This window comes from Catharus ustulatus, chromosome 21, assembly GCF_009819885.2.
Source record: "Catharus ustulatus isolate bCatUst1 chromosome 21, bCatUst1.pri.v2, whole genome shotgun sequence".
Classification (NCBI taxonomy): domain Eukaryota; kingdom Metazoa; phylum Chordata; class Aves; order Passeriformes; family Turdidae; genus Catharus; species Catharus ustulatus.
Genome location: NC_046241.1, coordinates 10,092,265 through 10,119,191, shown reverse-complemented (window position 1 = coordinate 10,119,191; position 26,927 = coordinate 10,092,265). Strand labels below are relative to the sequence as shown.

Below are 26,927 nucleotides of genomic sequence, written 5' to 3'. Positions count from 1 at the left end.
TATTAGCAGAGGGCTCTTTTATTGTTGCTAAAAATAGGCCCGTGCAGTGAGGTGTGTTCTTGTTCTCCGTGCACACATAAAGAGAAACTGCACAGCAATAAACGTTAGTATTTAAAAACACCCAACTTAAGAAGGGCACTTTCACTATAACTTTCCTCTTTATGGAGGAATAACAAAGGATCCCTAAGCTGCTATGGTTCTACAGAGACTATAAAACCATTGTGAGTTTAACTGAATCTTTCCTGGGTTTGAAGGTATAAGATTAGTGTCTCTCAAGGGAATTGGCTTTGTTAATACTTGAGGTTCAGTCCAGCTGCATTTTCCCTGCATTTTATCACATCTGGTTTTGTCACTTTCAACAGTTTGGTAAGGTACCAAGATAAGAAACATACCCAAAATTCAACTCTGTAAAAGGAGAAATTGGGTTTAGAGCTTCCTGTTCCAGTCTTTGTAGTGCTGGAAACGCAGCAGCCAGAATCGTGCAGCACCCGTGCAGGCAGTGACATTTTCCTTGTCAATTATTCATATGTAACAACAGATCTGCTGCTAAGTAAACACATTTAATGAAGAGAGCCAGCTTACAGCAGCAAAGAGCACTTTGGGGTACAAAGGCAGCGTGTGCAATAGCTGGGTTTGCCTCCTTCACATTTCTGACAGAGCACTTGGCAGTGGGAAAGAGAGCACAGAGCTTCTGACACTGCTGAACCTCCTCCCTCCTGGAGCAGCCAGGGGAGGCTGGGACACTCAGGTATGTCACACACACCAGAGCCAGTTTTCTCCCTGACCTGAGCAGCAGGAATCTGAAATGGTTCCTCAAACCAAAAACCTTCCTGGAGGCCAGAGGTGGCATCACCTCTAACACAGTGATTCTCCTTGTCCTGGGAATGCTGCACTCCTGAGCCCCAGGCCCACTGCTCTCCCAAACTCTGCTTTGTACAGAAATGGCTCTTTGCCTTCTTTCAGCTGTAAAGCTCCTGGGACTTTACCTGTCTCTCAGGCAAGGGAGACAACAGGCTGCTCATGCTCTCAGGCATATCTGTGCTGGGCAGCACAGCTTTCTCATCTCCAGGTTCCATACTTATGATCTAGTGCCTCCTTCCTGGAAAACAGAGATCCCCTTCAGTGCCTTCCAATCTGAATTCCTCTGAGTCTGTTGTGTGGGATTGATTTGTGCCTTCTCACACATCTTGCAAATCCCTAAAGGGAGGTGCAGCAGTTTCTGGTTTCTGTTCTCCCAAGTAATGCAAGCCAGGCCCTCCTGTCGTCGGCAGGGCCGGGTCAGCCGCAGTCAGGACTCGGAGGTGAGAGCGGAGCTGCACACGTATGGTCACACTCATCTGCTGCACTGCCATTTTCTCATGGCCTCCCATGGGAAGTGTAATGACTTCCACTTTGCCTTTTGCTCCAGTTTGGCACTGTTCACTCAAGGACTTCAAAGCACTTTCTCAAAATAACAGTAAGTAACCTCTGGCCAGCCTCCCTGTGCTGGCCACAGAGCGGCTGCGGTGGGAGCAGGAGGCAGGAGTGCTGCCCTGGCCTCTGCTCCAGCCAACAGGCAGCAAAAGAAAGAACAGAAATACCTGGAGTCCTGCCAGAAACACATTCTTCCCTCTAATGCCTGGCATCAGCTCCAGTATAATTCTAGAATTAAAAGGGATTATATTTTTATGCAGATCTCGTAAAAGCAGCCCAGCTTTTGTTCCAAGGCAGCTGATAACGATGGTACCTGTGTGGAAGTGGCTGCAGCACACCTTGTGCTCCCAACACGGATCCACAGGAGCTGGAGCTGTTTTGTGAGGAGAAAATAGTTCTGCAAATAGCTGCCAATGTCTTTTCTGAGACTCCTGTTTTGTGCTGGAACAGCCAGAAAGGACTCTGGAGAATCCTGTCAGTGAGTGCCAGTGAGTGCTGGTGTGCACAATCTATAATCTCTGGGATAAAACAGAGTGATAGAAAAAGAGAGCATGGACACAAAACATGGGTAGGAACTGTCTGCACTCAGGGAGCTGAAGAGTAAAGAATAACAGAAAATAGCATTGTACAGCTTTTAGATTAATCTAACATGGACTCTTGAATTCCATACCCACAATAGGGGCAGAACTGGAAAAGACAGTCAGGGAAATGAAGCCACAAATGGCCCTTGTTACGTGAAAAAACCTCTCAGATTTGGGTGGTTGGGCTGTACATGAGTGACACTGGCTGTGCTGTAACCTGGGCTGGCATTCTGTGGGTTGGGGAGATGTCAGTGCCAACAGGGATGAAATGGAGAAACTCTGGCTCTGCATTAACTAGAGGTGACTGAACAAGCTGGTAGGAACACCCATGACTGATTTTTTAAAGCATAACATCAGCTCCAAAATGCATCAGCAGCTGGCAGGGCCCATCCCAAGGACTCTCCTGACCAGGGGAAGGTGAGCACTGCAGCCAGTGCTGGGGGAAGAGCCCCTTTCAAAGAGAAGCACAAGCTCCTGGCTATGAAACCTCTCCTCTCCCCAGTCCATGAGCAGCTCACATTTGTGTGCCAGCTCCTCAGACACAGTCAGAACATAGAGGAACAAAAGTGGACACAAAGTTTTTGAGCTGCTTCTAAGGGATGTGTGCATGTGAACTAACAAAGGTGAGTCCATGGGCAGCAGGGTTAAATCCCCAGACACAGCCTGTGCCCCGGCAGGAAGTGGGAAAGAGCTGAAACTGCCTGGCTGGATAATCATAAAAGCAATGGTAAATAAAGTGCCTCAAAATATTTCATAGGACCATTAACAAATTCTCAGGGTTCAAGAGGTGAGATATCTTGGGAGGCTTGGTCCAAGCAATGATGTCTCTTTACTCTCCTATCTGTCTGTGGGTGATAGACCGGCCTCTCAGAAATTGCTCTTCCCACATTGCCAGAATCTCTGCCCAGACTTGGGAGAGACTTGGCATCAGCTTCCTGCTCAAGCACAGCCTGCAAAGCCTTATTACAGAGCATCTCTTTTGTTAGTCTTCATTTCCAGAGGAAGGACAGCAGAAATGACTGATGAAACATAATGAAATTATGTGGGAAGGCAGAAGAAGTAGTTGGTGAAAATGCAGTTTGTGTAGGCTGGAGACTGAAATCAGAAAAGAATACTTGGAACATGTGCACTCTGATAAGAACATGAATATGTCTCTTGGGCTCATTCCTTCCTCAGTCATCAAGGAGAGCTGGTAAGATCTGTGTCTGGAGAGCCACTGGGAGAATTTGGGGGCCAGCTCTGTGTAGGGAAGGATTCATCTCTGGCTGGCTCTGCAGGCTGCAGCCAACACACTCCATGGGTGAGAGCTCCTTATCACTGACAGTCTGTATCAGTCTGTATGCCCATGGAAAATCAACACCCTTTTCCAGGAACACTGAATTACCAAAGCCTGAGGATCTGCTCACTGGTTTGAGCAGTAACCAAGGAAGGTTGTATTCACAGTAATCACTGTGCCATGGACAGGTCCCAGCCTCGGGAGTTTTGTGTCCCTGCAGGATAAACACGTGGCTGTTTCAGCCTGCAGTGCTGCAGGACCATCGTGGCTTTCCAGCACCAAGCACCCTGGGATGTGGGTGCACAGTGAGAGAACTCACTGAGATTTAGCAATTAAAGCAGGTCAGCACAGAGTGAAGTCATGCTTTCCAAATATTTGTGCCCCTCTTGTTTTGCTTGTTTTTTCCCCCTGTCCCCAGCAGCTGCTGGGCTAAACTATGCAGGGGAAAGAACAGATTTCTTTCTTTAACAAAAAGCTTAATTATTTCCTATTTTCTAGATGTTATTGCAAAAGTGTAACTTCCTGTTAAGTGCTGAATTTTACAATGTAGTAAATTGATATAGTGGCATGTAAACAAGCTGTGTAAATATATGTGCAGAGCCATGCCTTTTCCAGGGCAAAGAAGAGCTTGCACAGAAGTGGTTTTCTCCAGAAATAATAATTTGCACAGTGTTATGCATTAGTACAATAAATGATATTGCAAGGTCTGAATTTACTGACAGCAGGTTGTGTGTTTTAAGTACTATGTTTTGCTCAAATTAAACCCCAAAAATATTTACTGGCTTTAGTTGCTACAAAAATCCAGTCATTAGGCCAGAAAGAGCTGCTAACATCACACTAATCTGAGTAGAAATCCATTAAATGCCCAGTGTATCTTTTTACCCAGCCCTTGAGAAAAGGAGCTGTTGAATTGATAAATGCCACTCACTCTGGTCCAGCTCAGCTCTGGTTTTCCTGGGTGGAATGTTGGTATGGAGCACTTGTTTAATGACTGTGAGAGGTTGGGGACAGAGTACAAGTGCAGCAGAAATGGCAGCAATATAAATTTCTGTCTATTAGTCAGCATTTGCTGCTCCAGTGGAAATGATGTTTGGGCTGGGCTCTGTCCCTGGACACAGACAGGTGTGATGCTGCCTGATGAATTTGTTTGGTGCAACTGAGAGGAGCCTCAGCAGGGCACAGGCCACCCCATGTGCAGCCTGATTCCAGCTCTGAACAAATGAGCTGCTGCCAGGGATGGCAGAAACCCTCCCCACTCAGGAGGAGTCAATCCCTGTGGGAGCAGGACAAACTCCACGGGGTGTTGAGGGGTGGCAGTGCTGGAGCTGGGGCAGTGCCACCCTGGGGGGCACAGAAGTGACAGCACTGGGCTGGGAGCAGGGGACAGACCCAGCAGTAACATCAGCTCAGCCACTGCCAGCAGCTCCTGATGCAGCCTGGAGAAGAATCAGGGACATGGGAAGTGGAGAAGAGCAGAAAAAATCCTCCTTCCAAACTCTGGGCTTGCCTCTTCACACTGATGTCCTGACCCTTCCTAATGGTAATTTATGTCAAATTGCATTTTAAGAACAGCAACAGAGTGATGTAATTAGCTCTGGCTTGCTGAGGTTAGAAACAAAAAAATCATAAATCTCCTACTTTGAATTAAAATTCCTCCTTCCAAGCATTATTAAGTCCCTGAAGACATCAGCATGAACACACACAACTTCTTTAGTCACCTGGGCATCTTTGCCATCATCACACCTAGGTACAAAGCCTGATTCTTGGTTTGATTTGTGTCTTTTTCTCCTTTAGATGAAGATTGTCCTTACAGGGGCCTAAGCTTTCTTCTAACAGACAAAAAATAGCAAAAACTTATAGGAAAGCAGCCTAATTATGTGGGGTTTTGAAACAGCCAGGAGGAAAAGATAGTTTGAAAACCAAAATATCTTGGAGGCCCCTTCTGCATCCATAGTATATTTGATAAATTGACTTTTGCTTCCAGGGCACACATTCAACTTCTTCATTAGTATAATGATCCTTGGTCTTCTCCTCCAAAACTTAGATAATTTGAATAAAAAATAAGTTTTATGAAATGTAGCCATTAACAGAGTCAATAAATTTTAAGCTGTGTTTACATATCACTTGCAGCAATCCCATCTCTGCTGTAGATCAAAATATATTCAGCATTCTTAAAATACATTGTCCATTCTCTGTTTGACAAGAATAATCCAGAGTGCTGGTGACTACCAAGGTGACCTGAAAGTTTTTCTAGTTCATAATCCCCTCTTATATCCTGTATTATGTATGAACTCAGAGACAGAATATCGGCATTATCTTAAATAAATTAGGTAAAATGTATTTCAAAAAGCTTCTTGAGTCAAAAAGTAGCAAATCATTGTATGTATTTCCATATTTGTATAGTTTCATTATATTCTTGTTCTAAGTTGCTATTAAGTCTCTTTCATATTTAAAAAATTAACTACACACCTATCATGCAAAATGTAAAGAAGTATGTTCAACTAGTTCAAATTAGATATACAGTAAAAATACACTTCCAAAGAAATATCATTTCCATTTTTGTTCATGTTTTTAACAGAATTTCAGACTAATACATCAAATGTGGAACTGTACAAGAATGTGAAGAAACATTAGGATTGCAGTAGTAAAAAAATGTACAGCATTCAAAACCAACAAGCTCTAAACAACCAAACAATACCACAGGATTGAAACAGTCATGGGGACAACATAGGTCATTGGAGCCAGAGTGAATCCTAATGCACCTACATAAAGACCCTACATAGAATATTGTCTCTTATTTATATGCAAAATCCCTGATTTGATTAAACCAGACAATTTCTCTAATTGTCTCGTATAGGTTTCAGATAAGATTAACATGAGAGTATTCCCCTTCATGAAGGTCAGGTGTTTGAAAAGGCAATATTGAGAATTGATTTGAAAGGTATTTCCATCCACATGGACTCAGGTAGTTAAGATACAAGATCACAAATAATAGCAGTACAATTTTCAAGGACCATTGGAATTGTTCTCCGCTACATTTGCCGCAACACTTCGGATCTCAGGATTCGGAATTTTTAAACTGTTCACAGGTTAACACACAGGGTTTTAATTATGGGTTGTAACCATGTAACAGTGGACCAAACTTGCCTTTTAAATCAAGAAAAGATCCAGCTTAGCATGTTAAAAAAAAAATCTCCCAGGTGATTGACAATGAACAAAACGTTACAAACAGCAGAACCTCCGTGTCAGAACAGCTCTGAAAGGCAGATATGTATCTGTTACAGTCCAGCAGCCAGCACAACATCCTTATTAGACATCTGCAATATGAGGAAAAATATCCTGGACAAACCTGTAACATTTATAAATTCAACACAAATGATCTTTGTTAATGTCTCATCACTGTGCAGAAACTCAAGGGACCCTGCCACCCCTGGGTTTGGGGCCAGACCCCAATCCCTCTCCCAGATCTCAGCTAGTTCCCATCTTTGAGCACTGTCCTGCTTTACCCATAGCTCACCTGCAGGGTTTTGTAAGCTGAAGTGTAAAAAAGGTTAATAAATGACCTAATTGTGTCAGCTTTTCTATCCCATAGTCCTCATGCTCTGAATTCTCTCCCTGATCTCGATAGGAATTTGGCTTGCACAAGAACAGCAAATTTGCAGCTCAGAAAGCTGAATAAATTGTAGCACTTTTAAAACAAAAACACTGTTAGGAAAAAGTCCAGCCTACAAAATCATCTTCAATGCCCTGAGAAGGGCAAAGAACACAAATCTTGGCACCCATCTTGCTGTTTATTTGGAATAATCTTTTAGTAATTCTGATCCATTGGGAATGAGGGATTAGTTTCAGAGAGCTGGCCAGAACAACCCAACATCTGACTGAAAGAACTGATGGGAGCAGGTTTGAAAAGGAACAACCATCTGCATCTCATGCACCACTCCAAACCTCTAAACCTACTGGGCAAACAGCATAGTGTAGGCTCCTTCTTATACATATTTAAACTTTGCTGAGGTATTTCTTTTATTACAGAGAAGAAACTTTAAAAATAACAGGAAAAAACCTCAAAATATGAGATATTCTGCAGAGATTTTTGGGGAGAAGGAATTCAATTGTATTGAAAGGTCCTTAATCATTAAAGGAATAACCACTTTTAGTGTCAATAATATATTCTTCCTTGGCTTTTTATTCTTTCAAAGCATTACAGAAAATGTAAGGCTGTGACTTTATAAGACACAATTTTGCCTCAACTTTGCCACCAGTGTTGTAAAACAACCTGCAACACTTCTGTCTTTTCCCTAGGGCACACCTTTCCCTGTGTCCATCTCCATGGTGGCCTGGCTGTGGTCACACAGCTGTGGGACCCCCAGGCCCCCTCCAGGACAAGGGACAAGCCCCACCCTGCACAAAAACAAGATTCATACATGCTGGCCCAAGTCAGGTTTCCTTCACGTGGCAGAATGAAGCGCAGTTCTTCTGTTTGAATTTTAACATTATCTGGTAACTTCTACCTGCAACTAACATTATTTCTCTACAATGGACACCTGGACTGTTGTACAAGCTGGATTTCTCACCCATATCTACTGTGGGAACCAGAGGAATGTGTACATCATATTCAAGGTTTTTCCTAGGCAGACACTGTGTTTGAAGTGCATTTTTCTAACCTTTTCAGATGCAGTCAGCCTACCTCGATTGTGACACTAATGTTAAATGTAACTGCAGCCATTACCAAGTAGTTTCCATAAGTGGTTTTATTACTGGTTAGATTTTACAAATTCTGGTACTCGAACAGACTTCGACCTTAAAATTCTAAAACAACAAAGCAACCAATGAAAGGCTTAGGACTATTCAAAGTAACAAACTCTTTAACATTTTTGCCCTGGTCATAAATATACAGAGAGAAAAAGAGAGAAGTGGACATGGAATCCAAAGAATGTAGATAAAACAGTATATAAGGCACATGGCAGTCTTTGAAAATACAGAAGCTTTAGCCAACTTAAATTAATTGCTGTTTCCCTTGCTCAGTCCACAAAACTGTACAGTTACACAAATGTTGTGTTGCAATAGATCTTCCAAGTTATTCTTCAGTCCATACTCCATAATACCAGAACACTACATTTCCTTCTGTTTTTTAGGAGAGATCCTAATTGTGGTTAGTCAGTTGCTCAAAGCCTCTATTAAAATACACTTGGAATTTCAGCTAAGAATAATTTCTTTTTTAAAGAAATTATTAAGAAAGAGTCATCAGAAAAGATTTGTAAGAGTTGTCTGTGAAGGACTTCGAGATTCGTGAACCTCAAGACTTCCGGGCACTGATGTCAAGACCGACGTCACAGTTGGCATAGTGGGATTAGTCAAGTCTGTTAAAGTAGTGGGAGTGCTGGATGGACTCATGGAGGCATTGGATATTTCTGAGGCAGGACCTGATGGGGTCCCTGCTTGGAGTGTTGAGTCTGAAGTCTTATCCACCCCTGTGTTTTCTTGACGTAAGAGGTTCCGTCTGAATTTGGCTCGAGCATTTTGAAACCAAACCTGAAATAGTTTAATATAACAGGGTAGCATTTAAAGACCTGTAGTGTTCAAAAACGCAAAAGCACATTCACAAATTCATCAGTGCTGGAGCTGGGAAGGATGTTTTTACTGCTAACATGTTAGAAAAGTAGTCCTAGGCATGAGAAGCGGCCTCTGCCTGCAAAATATTCCTTCTTGCCTGTCCTTTGATCCTGCACCCAGCCTGCCTGGGGCAGGGGGCTCAGGACAGAGGCTGGCAGTCTGTCTGCACAGGTGGGTAAAGGATGCTGACCCTTGGCAGTGTGCAGAGTCCTCCACAGCCCTGATCCCAGAGTTGGTCTGGTGAGGCAGACACCACCCACCTGAACACAGACCCGCGAGTTTCCCCTGCTGCATCTCAGTCCATCCCCACCAAAGTGCTGCTGGCACAGCCCAGGGCACCCTGCCTGCCTTCCCACGGGCTCCTGCTCCCCCAGGAGCTCCCTGCATGCCAGTGCCTGCAGCTCCCCTCCTTGGAAAGGTCTGTCCCTCTTTCTTGCTTTTCTCTGTCTCAAATGCTTCAGCTTCCTTCACTGTGCCTGTTTCCTTTAGCAAGTGTTCTCAGTACTGGAATAGCGTTGGGAAAAGGGGCTGGAAAGGTATTAAGGACCTACATTACATCAAAAACTGTCATTTCAGCAGGAATAGCAACCACACAGAAATTTTTTTCCGAGGTTTCTACTTCTTGCATTCTTTGCTTATCTAGTGAAAGAGGCAAAATGAGCGTGTGGGACTCTGAGGACACAGCAGCCCGTGCAGAGATTCTGCTCCTGGTCCTGGAGCTGCCCGGCCGTGCCGCGGGACGGGAGGGAGGGAGAGGGAACCAGGGAGGGAGGGAGGAAGGGAGGGGGCCAGGGAGAGACCTGCCTCGGCTGCTTCACCTCTCTCGGCTCTTCTTCACGTCTAGGGATGCTCCAGCCGTAAATTCCCCCTATTGAGCACTCTTCCTTCCCTGGAAATGATTCTCCTCCAGCCAAAAGTCTTTAATGTGCACACCCTGTCTCTCACACTCTCTCCAGGGAATGCCACAAGGAAATAATCCTCAGGCACAAATTCAAGGGCCATGCATAAATCACATCCCTACAATCCTTCTTTCTGAAAGCTCAGTATTTTAAACCAGTTTATGCTGGCATTTGCTTTGTTGAAACACTTTGTTCAAAGGCTATTTATCAGTTTCACATACAAAAGTTCTCTTAAACCAGCACAGGTAAAAACATCCCCATGATTTTAGAAGAGTCCAGTATAGCAGTGACCCTACTACAGACCAACAATGTGGTCAAAAAGGGGCCAGCCCCAAAGTGATGTTTTTGTCTGACACGTTCCCTGGCAGTGTCCTCTCCTATGTGCAGGGGCTGTGAGTGAAGCCAATCACTTTGTTCTGGTCATTCAATCAGAAAAGGCTCAAGAACAGCAAAAACAGCAACTGGAACTTCCACAGGATTTGTTACCTTCCAGGTAGAGATCCTTTCTATTTGTTCCACAAAATAATTCTGTGGTTGGTTTCTTTAAAATGCCTTCTGGCAACTGCATAAAGGATAAGAGCTGTGAAATGGAGTTTGGAGCTGGCTGCTGTTCCCCAGGCCATGGGGCTGATCCCTGGGCTGTGGGGCTGATCCCTGGGGCTGATCCCTGGGGCTGATCCCTGGGGCTGATCCCTGGACCCTGGGCTGCCCCTGCCAGTGGCCCTGGCCATTACCCCAGCAGGGACAGTGTGTGCACAGCTGGGGCTGCCCTGCTGCTCCCATGGGCAGCTCAGGCCGTGCACCTGGAAGGGCATGGCACAAATAACCACCCAGACACGCAGAACTGAAAGAATCCTTCCAGAAGGACTTGTCTCACATCAATTACACAATTCCTTCAGGACTGAGGAATAAACAAAATCATTGGGAAGCATTTAGTGGGTTTCTGTCCAACTGTATCAGTACAAGGCTGAGCTATTTCAAATCAAAGGGGAAAATACAGACCAAAACTCGCAGTGAAAAATAAAAAGCAGCTGCAGGAGCCAGCACTGCTGCTCCCACACTCCAGTGAGCGGGGCTGGATGCGTGGAGCCAGGCACTCAGCAGTTAGGCAGAAAAATATTTACTGAGGTGAAAATATTGCACTCCCTCTTCAGTGATCTGTGGAGCCAATTCTTTGTCTCCACCAAGTCAAATAGGAATGAAATGACATCTCCATATGATAACAGAGTGTTAAAAATGAACACACTAAGTGTTGTGAGGGGCTTGGATACTGAAGGTAATGGGATCATCACCTTAGATAACTTTATTTCCTGGTTTGTAACACCCCCATTGCTGCATCTGTAACATACTAGCTGTGTGAACAGCTTCTGCTAAAAACAAAATTTTAAACCAAATTTTGTTCATTCACACAACTACCTGTAGACATTTAGGTTCCCTGAATTTCACTAGCTAGTAAGTGGAGAATCAAAATATAGAGGATGTAGCACCACAGAGCAGACTATGCTCCCTCACTGCACACACATTGTGATGGCTCTGCTGTAATTAGTTACTGCACAGTCAAAGAGATGTTTAATGAATGGGGGCTCAGGAAGAGCCTGCAGCCTAAAGCAAACCTTCACCAAAGGGCAGCACAGGTCCCCATGTGGGATGGAAATATTTTAGGCTTGTTGACTACTGGAAACTGGACCAGCAAAGTCCAAATGCATGCAGTGATATCTGCAGGGTTCTGGTAGTGACTTTACTGGGAACTGATTCAAGAAAATATAAGTGGTGTACAAGACACACACTGAAAAATGATGCTTTATGTTCCTAAAGTGCTCAGGCTGTGGATATTCTTATTCCAGAGCCCTGGTACAGAAGAGGTACACACCTATAGCTAACACACACCTCCTCAGGACTATCTACTTTCACCTTCCTTTTCTAAACTCACAGAAAGAAAGATCAGTTCCCCAGAGAGCAGAATTTATGCCAGTTAGGTTGGTTAGCTCACAATTAGCTGGGGCTGTTAATTATGAATGATAGCTTACAATAAAGGGCTTGTGTTCCCCAGCTGTAGTACAGGTAATATATGAATTAAATTGCAAATGCAAACTTAAATTGGAAGGAGACAAAATAAAAATAGGTGTTAAAAATATAACTAAGTTTGCTATGGTTCTAACATGGCTGTTGAAGGAAATGCATTGTGAGAAGCAGAGTGTTCATTTCCAGGCCATCCCACCACTGGACATCTGCAGCTGGTGACAAATTGTGGATGAAGCAAGGACATCCATCAGGGCTTCCAGCTCCAGTATCACAGAGCATTTAGAAAATCCTCAAATTCTCTGCTCATCTACCACGTCCCCTCATTATGTGTCACTGGGGCTGTCTCCAGCAAGGGCACTACAGCTGTCTCTAAATCACCAGCAGCTCTGCTCTGTGTGTTTAGGAAGTGCACCTTTCTCCTGATCTGCTGCCCTGCATGTCCCCTTAGAATAAATTCTATGAAATGTGTCCACAGAGCCAGGATCCTTCACCAGCTGAATGCAGATGTGAACACACAGAAAACCCCACAGCTCACAAAAACCTATCAGGGAGTGTGGCAGGGCCCATACACCTCTGGGGTGTGGACAGGCTGGTGCTAATCATGCTTGTTTCCATCAGCAGTGTCAGTGAATCACTTGGTGTTCAATAACTGACACAGATGGAATGCCAGCCTTTAACAAAGAATTAACAAGTGACACTGTCTCACTAACCAACATCATGATGAGTCTTCCCAGCAAAGAGCAACCCTAAAACTCATATATGTGAACTTAATTGCCTTTCACAGGTAGAGAAAAACCAACTGGGCAGAAAAGTTCTAAAACATACAAAATACAAGTTAGTGTTCTCATGGCCCAAATGAATTTTCAAACAAAACATCCATGACTAGAGAGTGCTCATTAGAGGAGGGAAAACTCAAGTGATAGCAGACAAAGTATCACTCCATTTTCTGGAATTGCCTCCAACAGCATCATCCTTAGGGAACTCTCCTCACCACCACCTGCTGTCTTCCAGCACTGCAGCTCAAGGAGCCTGGACATAAAGGAGCATTTAACTTGGAAAGTAGAAGCGAAACACCAAATATCAAAATGATCACAAAACTTTGGTGGAATTGTAAAATACTGCAACAAACAAAAGAACCACAAAGCACCTTAAAACTGCAAATTGTGATATGTTTAAGAAGGAATGAAGGAGCAATGAAGAAACTGAAAGAGGAACAGAAGAGTAATGGGATGGAGTCCAGTTCTGGAGACAGGGAAATATGTTCTGAATAGGAAAAAACGGAGACAATGACTTGGAGAAAAGATGCAAGGAAAGACCCATTCAGTGAGAAGAGAGAATGGCAATCAAAGTTGGTGTGGAGTGACAAGAGAGAACAGAAAGATGATCAAGAGGAAGACACTTCCTAGACACTGATGTGCAGTTTCTCAGGTAATTCAGGTGTGAATGGGCAGACCTGGGATTACCAACGAGTCTGAATTCTGCAGGTAAAATAGAGGAGAAGGGTCAGTCTAAGGATAGACCAGTGAATTATTTCAGTCATGTGTGTGGTTTAAGGACAGTTGCTGTGAGACACCACATCAAGTGCTGGGATGTTCACTCTCTGTCAGGGAATCTGCTCCTGCACAGCCTCACAAAAACAAACCCAATGAGCTAAGAGAACACAGCCATGAGAAGTCATCACACTTGTTTTGGCATTGTACTGAGAAGCCTACAAAACCTTTGTTCCTTCTTCTGGCAGGTGTCAGCTCTGCGAGCTCCAGGATCCCTCCAGTGAATTCAGTTTTCCTCAGTACTTGTCTCCTGCCCTCCACTTGCCTGTGACTTGTGAGCTGTCCACGATGCTTCCCAAATGGGTCTGCAGCCCTACCTGTCTCTAGGAAGGTCACAAATCCTTTCTCTACAATTAAGACTCATTTAAAACTTTCAGCAATAAATCCTGGAATGCCATGCTTCCTATATGTCCAAGTTTATCTCTAGGTATACGCATTTGGCTAAGTGCTCATTAAAATTGACTTCTTGAGTCAGAACTATAAATTAAAATGCAGTTGAATCAACTAATACTGTTCCCTTTCCTTCCCACAACAGCTCAAATTGAGTGTGTTCCCATGAGCAAGAAAAAGTTCTTTTAAAATGCAGTTTTGTTTCATTCTAAGTTACTAAACTATGAGTAAAAGTTTTGAAAAATTTCAGTTATGAACAAAAAGCCCTCCTCTTTGTCCTGATAAAATGAATTCAAACTTGATTAATTTCTTACAAAGGTAAACACTGACACGTTTCTGAATTTCTAAACTAAAAGCTCTCTATTTACAGTGAGCACACTAAAATAAGTCATTTACTTTCTTTTTTTTCCAGCAGCCTGGGAGCTAAAGCATGCACCAGAGCTGAAGAGCTACAGGAAAACAAGCAGGGCCCCAAACTGTCACAACTCTTATCAAATTTAGAATCCAAGTGATCTGCTTTAGAGAAACTCAAGAGAAATAACTCTTCTCCTACTTTCTGGTAGTTAATTTGTTCTCAGAGAAGGTCCAAATGATAAAGAATATCTTGAAAACCGGCAAAATCCATGGTTTTTTAAATATAAAATTGATCCTTTGATCACTTTTCAAGGGAAAAGATGGCTCTTACCTGAAGAACTCTTTTGGTGAGGCCTGTTTTCTGAGCTAGCTGTTTCAAGTCCTTGGCATCAGGGTTGTGGTTAATAGCAAAGTACGACTTCATGGTGCGCAGCTGGTGGTGTTTGAAGGACGTCCTCATGCGCTTTGTTTTCTGGTTGCTGGGGTATTGCTGGTCTCTGTCCAGGTGGTCACCATCGTTCTCATTGCAACTCAAAGCTTAAGGCAACAAGAGGAAAGGCCAGTAAATCTCTTGCTCCACAACCAACATTGCTCTCAGTTTCCCTGGTGCAGCAATGAAAACAGCACACCACAGCATGAGGGCACAAGCCCTCCCTGCCCTCGCTCCGTTCCATGTGTTTGCAGAGCAGTTTAGTTTGGAAAAGCCCTCTGAGGCCATTGTGTCCCACTGCTAACACAGCACAGCCAAGGCCACTGCCAGCCCACATCCCCAAGTGCCACATCCAGGTGCCTTTGGAATCCCTCCAAGGATGGAGGCTTCACCTCTGCTTTTGGGGAAGTTTCCTAATATCCAACCTGGCCCTCCCCTGGCACAGCTTGAGCCCATTTCCCCTTGTCCTGCTCCCTGGGAGCAGAGCCCAATGTCCCCTGGCTGTCCCCTCGTGGCAGGAGTTGTGCAGAGCCACAAGGGCCCCCCTGATCCCCCTTTTTTCCAGGCTGAGCCCTTTCCCAGCTCCCTCAGCCTCTCCTGGGGCTCCAGCCCCCTCCCAGCTCTGTTCCCTTCCCTGGACTCGGTGTCTCTCCTGCCCCCAGCCCTGGATGTGTCCCAGCAGTGCCAGCACTGGGGCCAGCACAGCCCAGGGGCCGTTGGCCTCTTGCCCACCTGGGCACAGCTGGATCATATTTCTGCACCTTCCAGCCATTCCCTTACAGTAACCAGCCTGCAAGGACCCTGGCCTCCCCCTCTGTGGCTTTTAAAATGTCAGTTCTGTTTCCTTTTCCCTCTGCTCCACCTCCACAGAACTTCTGCTCCCCTTTCTGTGGAGGACAGTAGCTGTCCTCAGCTCTGTAAAGGCTTTTACTGTACTTGCTATCGCCATAAATTGCACTGTAACACACAAAGAGAGCTGCACAATACACCCCACTTAAATCTCAATGGAACAGACTAGTTAAAATCATAATTATTTCCTCCATCAAACTAAACCCTGTAGAGTACAAGGGAGACCATTAAATGAAACACTATAAAAGAAATAAAGTTTGTGGCTACCAGACAGCAAATTATGACTATAATCTGAATAGCTACAGAAATAAGGTTGTTAATACAACATATTCACTGGCATGCCAAATGAAAAATCTTTTAAATTATTTATATGTTTGTATTTCCATTTTAAAAAAGAGTGTTTGCAAATACTAGTTTGAATGATCCCTTCTGCCATATCCTTCTGAAATCAAGGAATGACACTGGTTGATACACTTGCTGAAATCAAACACAAGAAGGTCTGTGAGAAACGAACACTGTAAAAATTATCAAGTAGTAGTAAATGTTGAGTGCTAAGCAAAATAATCTTGTAGACCAAAAGTCGTTTTTCATTTATTTGTGCATACAGTAAACCATAGAAACCCTCTTAAAACAACATTAAGGACTGAGCTTAAATCCAATAACTGAAATTAGCTCTGACAAACTGCTGTTAATTAGTTTTTTCTGTCCAAATATCTACAAGTGCCTCTTAATTCCCTACACGTTTTATGCTCAAAGTAATGAAAAATCGCTATCTCTGTTCCACAAGGCATGTGAAAAATTACCAAAAAAATCTTTTAAAATGTGAATTGTTGGGAAGTTTCCTAGCACATGAACAGACTTGTTTTCAATTGTGCATTATTACAATTTAATTACAACTGAGTACATCTCATGCACCTATCTGTGTAATGTTACTTGAATTCCTGCTGTCCATCAGTGGTCTCAGCCCTAGTGAAAACACACACATTCTGACAGGCATGTATAAAAAAGATTTTAAAAATACACATAAAATGCACAGATTCCTAACTAAAGACGCATACAGGTTCCCTAAGCATGTTTACAGCAGCTACAGTAGCTGCTTTACAAACCTCAGCCTTTCAAAACCTGCTAAAAAGCTGTGGCACAATACAGAGTAAGGCCTGCAAAAATTCAGCTCTAAGCCCAAAAGCACATTTGCTCAACAGACACACCCAAAGTGTCCAAAGCCTCGAACTTTTCTGTGTGTTTCTGTACTCCTATAATTTAAAAAGCAGCTAAAAAAATTGGTCCTGTACATAGAAATGTGAGTGTCTGTGTGCGTGTGTGCGTGCATGTGCATACATTTGTATAAATCCTTTCCAGACCTCCAGACCTTGTGCCAAATTTTGGCCATATGAAGCATTTCTACTTGTTTTCCTGCAGCATGGAAAACTGCAAGCACCTGAATTTAAAAGGTGTAAGATACTTGAAGGGAGAGAGTAACAATGGAGTAGCAATGGAGCTCTTTGGGATGTAGCCAAATCTTTTTCAGTTTAAGATCTGAGACCGGGTTGCCCATCTGGAGACATCACTCCAGTCTCCTCCATAGCCACAATTCCTGATAAAAAGAGCAATGGGATAAATGACAAAATAATGCTCATAGAAAATTCTGTTATGGAAAGGTAAAATCAAATCATGCTTGTTTTTTAAGTGTACCCAAAGAATTTTAGTTATTAGTAATGGAAAAGACCTTTGTGCATCATCTTAGAGGCTTTTGAACCCTCCAAGAAACAAGACAGACTTAGGAGGAAATGCATCAAAATATCTGTCTGCAGGACTGAGGTCTGGCTCCTGTTAATATGCAACAAAACAAAGCCTAGGGCTGCAAGGAGCTGGATTTTAACATGTCCCATAGAGAATGAGATAGATTCAGAATCCACGGATATAAAACTGATTCTAAACCCTCCCAGAATGGAATGAGGGTGTCAGGTTTGCCCTGATAGGAAAAGGAACAACTTACTCTTGGATTTCTCATCATTTTACCTCATTATCAACTAAGTAAAATTAATATTAAAATGATAGCAAACATGTACCATTTGAGAGTGACAAAATGTCCTTGTCTAGGATGGAAGTTGCAGAACAGATTTGGGAAGTGCAGGAGGGTGTGTGCCGCTCGTTGTCTTGTGTGAGTGGTTTGGCCACTCCCAGGCATCGCCCAAAATGACATAAATAGTGCTAGCTGATGCCAATTCCCCTCCTGCATTTGGTTGTGGTGCCTGGCACCATCCTCAGCAGGCTATTTTATTCAGTCTAATATTATCTGCATCTCTCACAGAATCTGCAGCGTCCATGGGTGTTGCAGGCACAGATACACAGAACGGGCCAAGGGTGTAAGTGGAGATTTTAAGAGCTGAGGAGTTTCTGCAAAAGGCATCAGGGTGTAAAACTAACACTGTACATGCTCCTCACGCAACCCTCTGTTTTTCAGGCACTGTCTTCCCTGTTCTTTTGTGGTGTCCTGTGTATCTCCCAAAGGAATTGCTGAACTATCCATATGTAACATTTCCATTCCACTGCAGCATCTCGGGCTCCTGCTGGGATTTCAGAAATACAATTGGTAGAATTCCAGTCGAATAGAGCAGCCTTAAATTAGAGAGTGTTTCACTTCTATTTTTGATAAAACAAATTCTGAAGCAGTGCCAAGTCTCTTTCTGACCCTAGAACATTGCTAAGGCCCTGTGCCTCTGCCCAGACCCCACACCCAAGCCATTGCCCTCCCATCCCCGCTGGTGCAGCAGTGGCAGCACATCCACCCTCAGCCCCTCATGGGCCACCCGTCACAGGATGGTGATGTCCATGGGCAGCATCACTGCATCCCTACATATGAAGAGTAAAACATTTTATTTTGATATTGGTAGCCAGAATGCCCTTTGCAGATGAGCACATAACACCTCCCTAAACACAACAACAGGAGCAGAAAGCAGGCTGTGCTGGTGCTTTTGTACCAAAGTCTGTTAGAGGAGGAGAACTTGGGAACACTGCTTCACCCTCAGATCACCAGAGCCCCCCATGGCCTGAGATTTGGGGCAAAGTGTGTGCTTAGTAGTTAGTAGGTTACTAAGGATATGGCACATGAAGATGAGAAAGAGAAATTTCCTTTGGGGGAAATTTTGTTCTTAGTAGCTTGTGCTTGACATGTTAGATTATGCTGAAAGAAAGAAAACTAATCCTGATTCTGAAAGAGTGATGAAACAAGAGACACGTTGTGTGTGCATTATCTCTCAATAGTGGCTCAGGAACATACACCCCTTTCCTGCTGTAATCGGAGTCAAGGGGGTGTTTTAACCTCCTGCTGCCTGGAGAGGGAACTTGTGATTAACTAGACCAGGCAGGGGTGCAGCCACATTTGCTTGGTCAGAGCATGAGGAGGAGACTTCGTGGTACCCATATCCCCAAAGGGGACAGAAGCCCTCTGAGTGGTACTCGGGACAGGAACAGACATAGCCGTTCTCTCTGGAGGAAGGAGACAGAGAAGGCAGATTCCTGAAATTCTCAGCACAGGAATTAAAAGGGTTGAAGCTGTGGCACTGGCAGCAGGCAAGGTACCCCTGGCTGTTTCTGAGGTGCCTGGAGGCATTAACGGGAGCGTGTCCCTGCCAAGCCATGGAGCAACAGACACGACAGCGCTGCCCCAACCTTGACACTTCAAGAAGTGTTTCTGAGGAGATAAAGCCAGGCAGTCTGAAGGAGCCCAGGCCGAGCATCACAAGGCCAGGACTGAGGAGAACAGGATTAGATGCCCTCTTCCCCCGGCCTTCCCCAGCCGCCTCGGACAAAGGGGCTGCGCGTCCCGGTGCCCCCCGGGGCTGCCCAAGGACCGGGCCCCGCGGCCGAGGCGGCCCCCGGGGGGAGCGCGCCCGGCCCGGGAGAACAAAGGGGCCGGCGAGGGGCGGCCGGGCCCGGGCCCCGCGGGAGGAACCGCCGCCAGGGTTTTTCCCCTCAATTAAGCCAACTGAATGGCGCTGAATGGCCGGTGCGAGTGCGCGGTCAGTCCCTGAGCGCCGCGATTAACCCGGGCAGCCCCGGCCGAGCCGGGGGAAGGGGCTGGCGGCGGGGCTGCAGCGGGATCCGCTCCCCGCCCGGACCGAGGGACCCCGGCCCCGCAGCGCCCGGGGAGCGGGGGGCGCTCCCGGGACCCGCTCGGCCTTCGGGAGGGAGCGATGCCAGAGCCCTGCCCCTGCTCCTGCCCCTGTCCCTGTCCCTGCTCCTGTCCCTGTCCCTGCCCCGACCCCAGCCCCAGCCCCAGCGCCTGCCCCGGCCCCGACCCCAGCCCCAGCCCCCTGGGGAGGGGCCAGACGCGCCCCGGGACCCGAAAGGTGACCACGGCCCGGGAGGAGGGAGAGAAAGGGGAGAGGCAAGAGAAGTGGGGGAAAGGGGTAAACCCTAATTTTTCCTAGGAAATCTCTGCCAGACATCCGATTTTAAGCTGCCATTCCCGTCCGCTCGCTCCGTCACAGTAGTCACGGGGAAGCTTCTTGTGAGCTTTTAGTCCCAAGGGAAACGAGGAAGAAAGAGAGACTCGCTCTTCAAAACTTTCCAGGCTTTTCGCATTTTTTTGTCAGGAAAGAAACGCAAACCACTTTTGACACAGCCACTTGAGAGGGTCAGCTCCAGGCGTCCCCGAGCCCTGCCGGGAGCTGGGTCGGTGCCTTCGCAGCCTCCCCTCCCCCGGCAAAAAGCCGCCCCCAGCCCCGGTCCCCATCCAGGAGTTGGTCTATCCAGCCTGGATATTCCGTCACCCTCTCAGCGAAGCACGAGGCATCTCCCTGCTAGCAAGGGAAGGAAGTGTTTCTTAATATCTTGGCTGTTTGCACAGATTATGGGTATTTTATCAGCTCGGCATGCCCCAAGTTTGCGCAATACATCTGTCATTTTCCAGGATATTTTAGTGTCTTAAAGCCAGACTAGATACAAATGAATAAAACATAGCAGACTGTGGGAGGTTTGGGGTCTAATTCACAAAGGGAGTATTCAGAATTCTTTACAGGTGCTTCTGTGTTCAGCAAGCTTTCAGCCATTGATTTACTGACCTAAAAAACCCATCAAACTCCATTCCAACAAGTGAAGGAGGAAATTATGATCACAGCAACACACTTAAAGAAAAAAAAAAAAAAAAAAAAAAAAAAAAGAAGAAGAAAAGAAAGAGAAAAGAAAGAAAAAGAAATCTTTTTGAAGTTTCAGCATCCTTCTAAGCTATTTTCCACTTGTCAGGATCTATCCACATCTAAACCCATCATCCCCCTGCAAACGGAGTCTCGTTTAAGGAGGAAGAAAAAGTCTAATTCGTGTTGCAGATGACTATTTGCTGCAATTTACAAAATTATTTCAGTCTCAACTCTGCCAAGTTTATGGGTTCCCCTTTTCCCACCACCTCTGGGTGTAGATTTATTTACACAAAGTATTTTACACAAATCACCAGGAACAGATCCCCTCAGAGAACAACACTGTGCATTTCTGAGAAGGAAATGACAAGTTCCACTAAAAACAAAAAGAGAAACTATCTCATTTTTAAACGGTTTCTCTTTTAAAGGCACAAAATCGAAGGCTTTGCAATAATTTACTCGTTTGTGGAATTTTACATCAATGAGCAACCCAGTCTGATTTCCAAGATCAATGGCACTTATTACCGCATAAATTAGTCGATTATAGGTCTAGTAAATAGTTAAGTAGATAAATAGCTTAAGCAAAGAAGCCAAAGGTTACTCAAAGAAGATCTCTAAAGTTTCAGTTGCATGCTCTAAACAACGATTCAAAGACAAAAAAGTCCGACGGCAATTATTTTGTAAACGAATTTTACAAATTTTACGAATTTTTCGCAGTTAAGGGCGGTTTATTTAGGAAGTCAGGGAGCAGTGAGACTTTCTCAGGCTGTGCTCCCATCCAGGACAGATGCCGCTGATTCGGTTTACAGGTCCTTTGAATCTGAACATCTGCCCTGCACAGAGAGACAGCGGAAGGACAATTAAAAACTAATCCCTCCGAAAAGGAGACGTTTTTAACGGGAAAGATGCATATTTGATGCACGTTATAGAGCTGAACTGTTACTCGCGAGAACACCACATCCACCTTTCATCAGCCTTCACCACTGGGACTACTACTGCTTTTTGCACTACTTCCACATTATTCAGCAATTAGTTCAGCCAATAATAGCCGGCAATTTCGTTCCCGAGGTGCGTTTGCCGGTTAGAGATGCGCCTTTTCTCCCTGCCATTTTCAGCGCAAACCAGCCCGCTCCGTCGCTATTGTCACTCCCTTTAGGCGCAGAACAGCCGCAGTGTCCCGTGCCCGGGCTGCCTCTCCCGGGCCGAAGCCCGAGCCCCTCGCCACCCCTGCACTTCTCGGTGTCCCCCCGCGCCTTCCTCCCCCCGTTCCTCCTCCTCCTCCCCGCGCAGGCGGAGCGGCAGCCCCGGCGCAGCCCGCAGCTGTCGGGGCACGCAGAGATGCGGCTGCAAACAAACCGCAGCGAACCTGGCCTTCACCGAATGCCCTCTCCGGGAAAGAAAAACATGTTAAAGGCGAATCTGCGCCCTACGGGACACGTCCGGACCAGGTAGGTTAAGAGAGAAAACAGGCTGGAAGGAGCGGAGAAGCACAGAGGGCACCGAGGCACAGAACGACGCAGGGAAGCGAGTTGGGAGCCCAGGGGCCGGCGGGGCGGCCCGAGCGCACGGCTCGGGAAACGCCGCACCGGGGGGAAGCCCACGGCCGCCTCCAAATCCTCCAATAAAACCAACACCGAGCAAGTTTGTTTTGTCCAAGCATTTCTTTCCCGTTTTGTACAAGCAGCAGCGCAGGAAGCCGTTCTGGGGCAGCTACACGGAGAAGGGCAGCGAGGGGAAGAGGGGAGCGGGGTGGGGGGGGCAGAGATTGCCCGAATTCCTTTGCCTGTAAAATTACAGTACTGTGGCGGTGGGGACACTAAACGAGGAAAGACGTCGGAAAGTTTGCTGCAGGATGCAGAGTGCCCCGCCGCTGCCAGGTTCGCTCCCGTCGCTCCTGCGGCCGGGCTGGGCTCGGGGCCAGGGCTGTGCCGCGGGCAGCGATGGGCTGCACAGGGGATGCTGCGAGTGCCCCGGCTCTTCTGCCAGTCACGCCTCATGAGCAGAAGTCCGGCGGGACCTGCCCCGTGTCACAGGCTCTGCGCTGTGCTGCCCGCACACACCTGCTGCCCCTGCCCTGCCCAGCCCTGCACCCCATCCGCCTCCCGCTCCAGGCCCTTGGGAAACGGCCGCTTCCTCCCTCGCTTTCCTTCCAAAACTTTGGGGTGCAAGAGCTCAGGACAAGGCTGAACAATTCACCCGTCAGCAGCTTTAGAGTGTAGCCACTAAAGAAAATTCACGGGTCTCTGAAGTGCTAACTTAAAATCTCTGGTTTCCAGATTTTATTTCAGGCTGCACTCCCCCCTCTTCCCCCCCTTAACCAGATGACCTTGCTTCAAAACATTTTATTTCCAGCTGAAGTGAAAAATGCTAACATATTAGCTTCTGTAATTGCAGTTTGACAGCCCTTGATCTCAATAATTATGCTGCAGCTAAACTATTATTAACAGTTTAAGCTAAAATAAACGGAAATCCCCCTTTGGAAGTGAACAGAAACAAACCATTTGAACTGTTCTGGGGGAAGGTGGGGGTCTCTTACCTGCATTGTAGGCTGCCAGATCTGCTCCAGGCCCCGGGCTTTTTCTTTTCCTGGGTCTCCCCTTCTGGACAGTCCCCACGCCATTGTAATAAGGCAGTCCCAAAGTGTTGGCAGAGCCGGCTCCCAAAGCCGGGCCCTTCCCAGCGGCTACATCCGAGTGATTGAAATGCACCTGGTACTCCCCCTGGATGAGAGTCTCGAAATGGAGGCGGCAGTACACCAGATTGTCCTTCATGCCAAAGTGATCGCCAGTGGTCAGCATCTTGTTGCAAGTGGTGCAAGTAAAGCAGTTTAAGTGATATACCAAATCCCTGGCCCTCATGACCATCTCGGAGGCAGAAATCCCCAGGTGACATCTCGCACATCTCTGGACCGAAAACCTCCTGCAAAACAGAAAGGCCAGAGGAGACGGTGAGAGGCGCATTCCCCCCCACCCCGTCCTTCGTGGGTTCTGCCCGGAGGGCGGCCAAGGGCTGCGAGCCCCGGGGCGGCCAGCTCGGCACAAAGCCGGGACGTTTGCGGAGCGCAGCCGGGCGGGCATCCCGGGACGGGAGCGCGGGGAGCCTCCGTCCCGTTTCCCATTTCACAGAGCAGCTCCCGTCCCGCCAGACCCCGCCAGACCCCACCAGGAAAAGGCAGCGACCCCCGGGCCGCGAACGTGCCCGCAGCCCGGGCCGCAGGAGGCACCGCCGGCGGGCGAGGAGCGGCCTCGCTGCCGGCCCCGGGCCCAGCGCAGGAGGCCGAGCAGGGCACGCCTGGTGAAGGCCTCAGTAGCCAGAGCAGGCTGGGGGGAAGCTGTGCCCCGCTCCCGGCAACACGGGACTCATCCTCACCACGAGCCTCTGTCCCCAGGGGGAGGCTTTAGGAGCTCGCAGCCTGCCCCACGCGTGCCCACGGATCCCCTCCGCGCTCTGCTCAGGACGGCTCTGCTCAGCGCTGTCCCCGTCCCCGTTACAGGCTGTACCTGTAATAGTCCTCCTTGCAGTAGATGCTGCCGTCCTTGCTGAAGCAGGTGAGCTCGGACTCCAGGTTGAGTTTACATTCACAGCATTTCAGGCAGCGCATGTGCCACTGTTTGTCCACAGCCAGGAGGTAATAACGGTCCGAGATTTTACCCCCGCAGCCGGCGCACAGAGCAGCCCTGTCACTGCTGATGGAAGGCATGGTCTGCTGGGGGAAAACAATTACAGACCGTTAGCGAGAGGGAGAAACTCTTGAGCACGGCTGGACTCCCCCCTCCCCCTGCTCTCCTGGCAGAGGAGCGGGGGCTCCGAGCCGGCCACCCCGAGCGGCCCCGCGGCCGGTCCCCAGGGTCCCGCCGCATCCCACCTTCCCGGGAGGAGGCGGGGAAGCGGGCCAGACAAACAGAAAACCACCCTGGCTTTTAGGGGAGGCGTCCAGACCACAACCAGAACTTTTTTTTTTTTTTTTCTCCCCCCCCGCTGGTGGATTTTCCAGTCTCAAACCAAGAAAAGATGCAGTTCAATAAACAGGCGCAATAATAACAGAGTAGGGCAAATCGCAGATAGTTAATTTTAAAATTTATTATTATGGATATACCGAGAACGTCTGCATAGTTAATGCTCTGTGAGTGCGTGTATGTGGAGCGTGTCTGTGTGTGTATTTTCCTAGCTATAAAATTCCGAATGAATTACGATCAAACCCCCAGTAGTCACAGTGCTGCAGACACAGCTCTCTGCAAGCTGGTTCCAAACAACACGGATCGCGATCTGCTGTGACCCAAAGCGCTAAAGGGATCAGTAAATAAAGCTGCGGAGGAGATGAGCGTTACTAAATCCGAGGTGCAGAATGTTTTATCAGGAAAACGAAATAGTGGGAAATGTGTAGGAATGAGAGTGGGTAAAAACCAACAGGGCACGTTCGATTGTGCTGGGATAAACTTGGAAGCAATAAAACTAAATATAAGCCCTATATAATTTAATAGTTTAGTGTCAAATCGCAATCCAATCGAAATCCTCAAAAAAACCCAAATTCATACATATCCTGTCAACTTCTACCGACCAAGAAAGAGGAAGAAATATCGGAACCGTTTCAGCACGCTTATTTATTTCAGCAGACACCTTAAAACAGCATTCGGGAGAGGAGGCTCGGTGGAGCAGCGTCTGGGGCAGACCTTGCAATATGCTGCTTTCCACTTCGGTCCCAACTTACTCTTACCCGCTTTGCACAAAAGCCCACGGCAGATCTGTGCACGAGAACCCGAAACGCTTCCTTACAGCTGTGCCCAACACGCAGTTTGTTTTGGTTCGGGGCGGGGGAGAAGTTGTTTGTTTGCTTTTACCTCCTCTAGAGCCTTAAATCCTCGCGCGAAGCAAAAGCAAAGACAGCTAATCGGAGGAAATCGAAAGGAGCCCAGGCTGATTTTCCAGCACATGCCAACCCCATTGCTTTCATCCTGTGCTTGCGGGGATCACTAAATCCCATCTCTGTGAGCACTCCCGTTTGCACCGCATCATTCCCACTAGGAGAACTCCACAAATAAAACCCTGGCACTCCACTGGTGTTAGTCACAGGAACCCACCGGTAGCTTGTTTCTTTAAGGCATTAACTGAACTCCGAGTAGGATCATTTTATAACCAAAGTAGTTTCTTGTAAATCCACTTTAAATGAAATAACGAATTTTTTTTCTACTTTGCTTTTCCAGTAACAAAAATATTCCGAGATCTAGAAATGGTATTCAAGGATCCAGTGTTCCAACTCACTATTTGTTATATACACACGTGTATCCATATAGATTATGTATAGTTATATGAAACTATCATGCCACAATATTTATTCCAGCAAAGACCATTGGATGTTGTTTAACTGCACGGAGAAATATTAACTTTCTAAAAGAAAACCAAAACGGTTTGGATTAGAAATCGCATCCCACCCTTAGAGCACAAAGGCCGTTTTCCAGCCGGTGTTCCAAGATTAAATAGTCTCACTGTCACCTTTAAGCAAATTTCACATAACATTACAAGAAAGAACACATACTGATGAAGTTGGAAAACCTGAGAACGGATTTTCCTCGCGTATGCCTGTATCAGTTTACAAGACAGCATTTAACCAACGTACGAGATAATTTCACTTCAGATTTGTAATTTCTTAACAAAAAGAAAAAATAGTATACATAAATTGTTCAATCACTTAAGACACTTCGGATATTTCTTCCACTTTGCCAGCTTAACACTAGTTAGACGGATGCATCTTTTTATTATCCAAATGTATTAATATACAAGGACTACGCATCAGCAGACAAGATAAAATGTGGAAAAGTTATAAAAATTCGCATCCATCCATCTCCCTGAGACACATCTTCTAGTTCTGTTTGTCATGTTTACAAACCCACATATAAAAATTATTTTTAAAACCCCATAACTTAAAGACACTCGTGTTTGGTCTTTTTCTTCTTAAATAAATGCAATAAAGACTATCTCCATGAAGGCATCCTACCTGAAAAACAACACAGAATTGGATTCTTTGGTGTTTGTGTTTCCATTCTGCGGACAAAAAATTCACCGTGCCAAAATGGTATCGGTATAAAACCACACTTTGCCTCTTCCTAAAAACTTTGGAAGGCCGGACAGGCTGGGGGAAGGGAAGGAGTTCTTGGACGCTACCAAAAGGCTGGTCTATCTGTTTTCTCACAAGAGCAGTACCGTTCATTTCACCCAAGTTACTATCACTATGCATATTATTAATAATTAACAGTTTCATGCCTTTCCCCACGGTTTCATTTAATCTTTTGGGGTGCCTTTATGCTTAATTTTCTTCTGATTTAGTATACGCTTCCCCCCGATCTGTAATTTCAGGGGAAATGCTGTATCTGTGAGGGGTTTGGTACGTTTAGGGGGGTGCATGACTCTCCCATTCCTT

General features: G+C 46.3%; 1 protein-coding gene across 7 annotated transcripts in view; it reads right to left on the bottom strand.

Annotated features, from left to right (window-relative positions):
• Positions 1 to 5,637: 5,637 nt before the first annotated feature.
• Positions 5,638 to 26,927, bottom strand: part of LHX2 (LIM homeobox 2) — a 49,146-nt gene continuing 27,856 nt past the window's right edge. For 3 of the 7 annotated variants that reach the window (XM_033077701.1, XM_033077702.1, XM_033077697.1), the window contains exons 2-5: positions 24,013 to 24,218; positions 23,049 to 23,431; positions 14,427 to 14,632; positions 5,638 to 8,799 (exon numbers count right to left, since the gene is read on the bottom strand). In XM_033077701.1, the coding sequence (XP_032933592.1) occupies positions 8,512 to 8,799; positions 14,427 to 14,632; positions 23,049 to 23,431; positions 24,013 to 24,218 (1,083 nt within the window). In that variant the 3' untranslated portion in view covers positions 5,638 to 8,511. The other 4 variants (XM_033077703.1, XM_033077698.2, XM_033077696.2 and 1 more) reach the window with 3 other exon arrangements.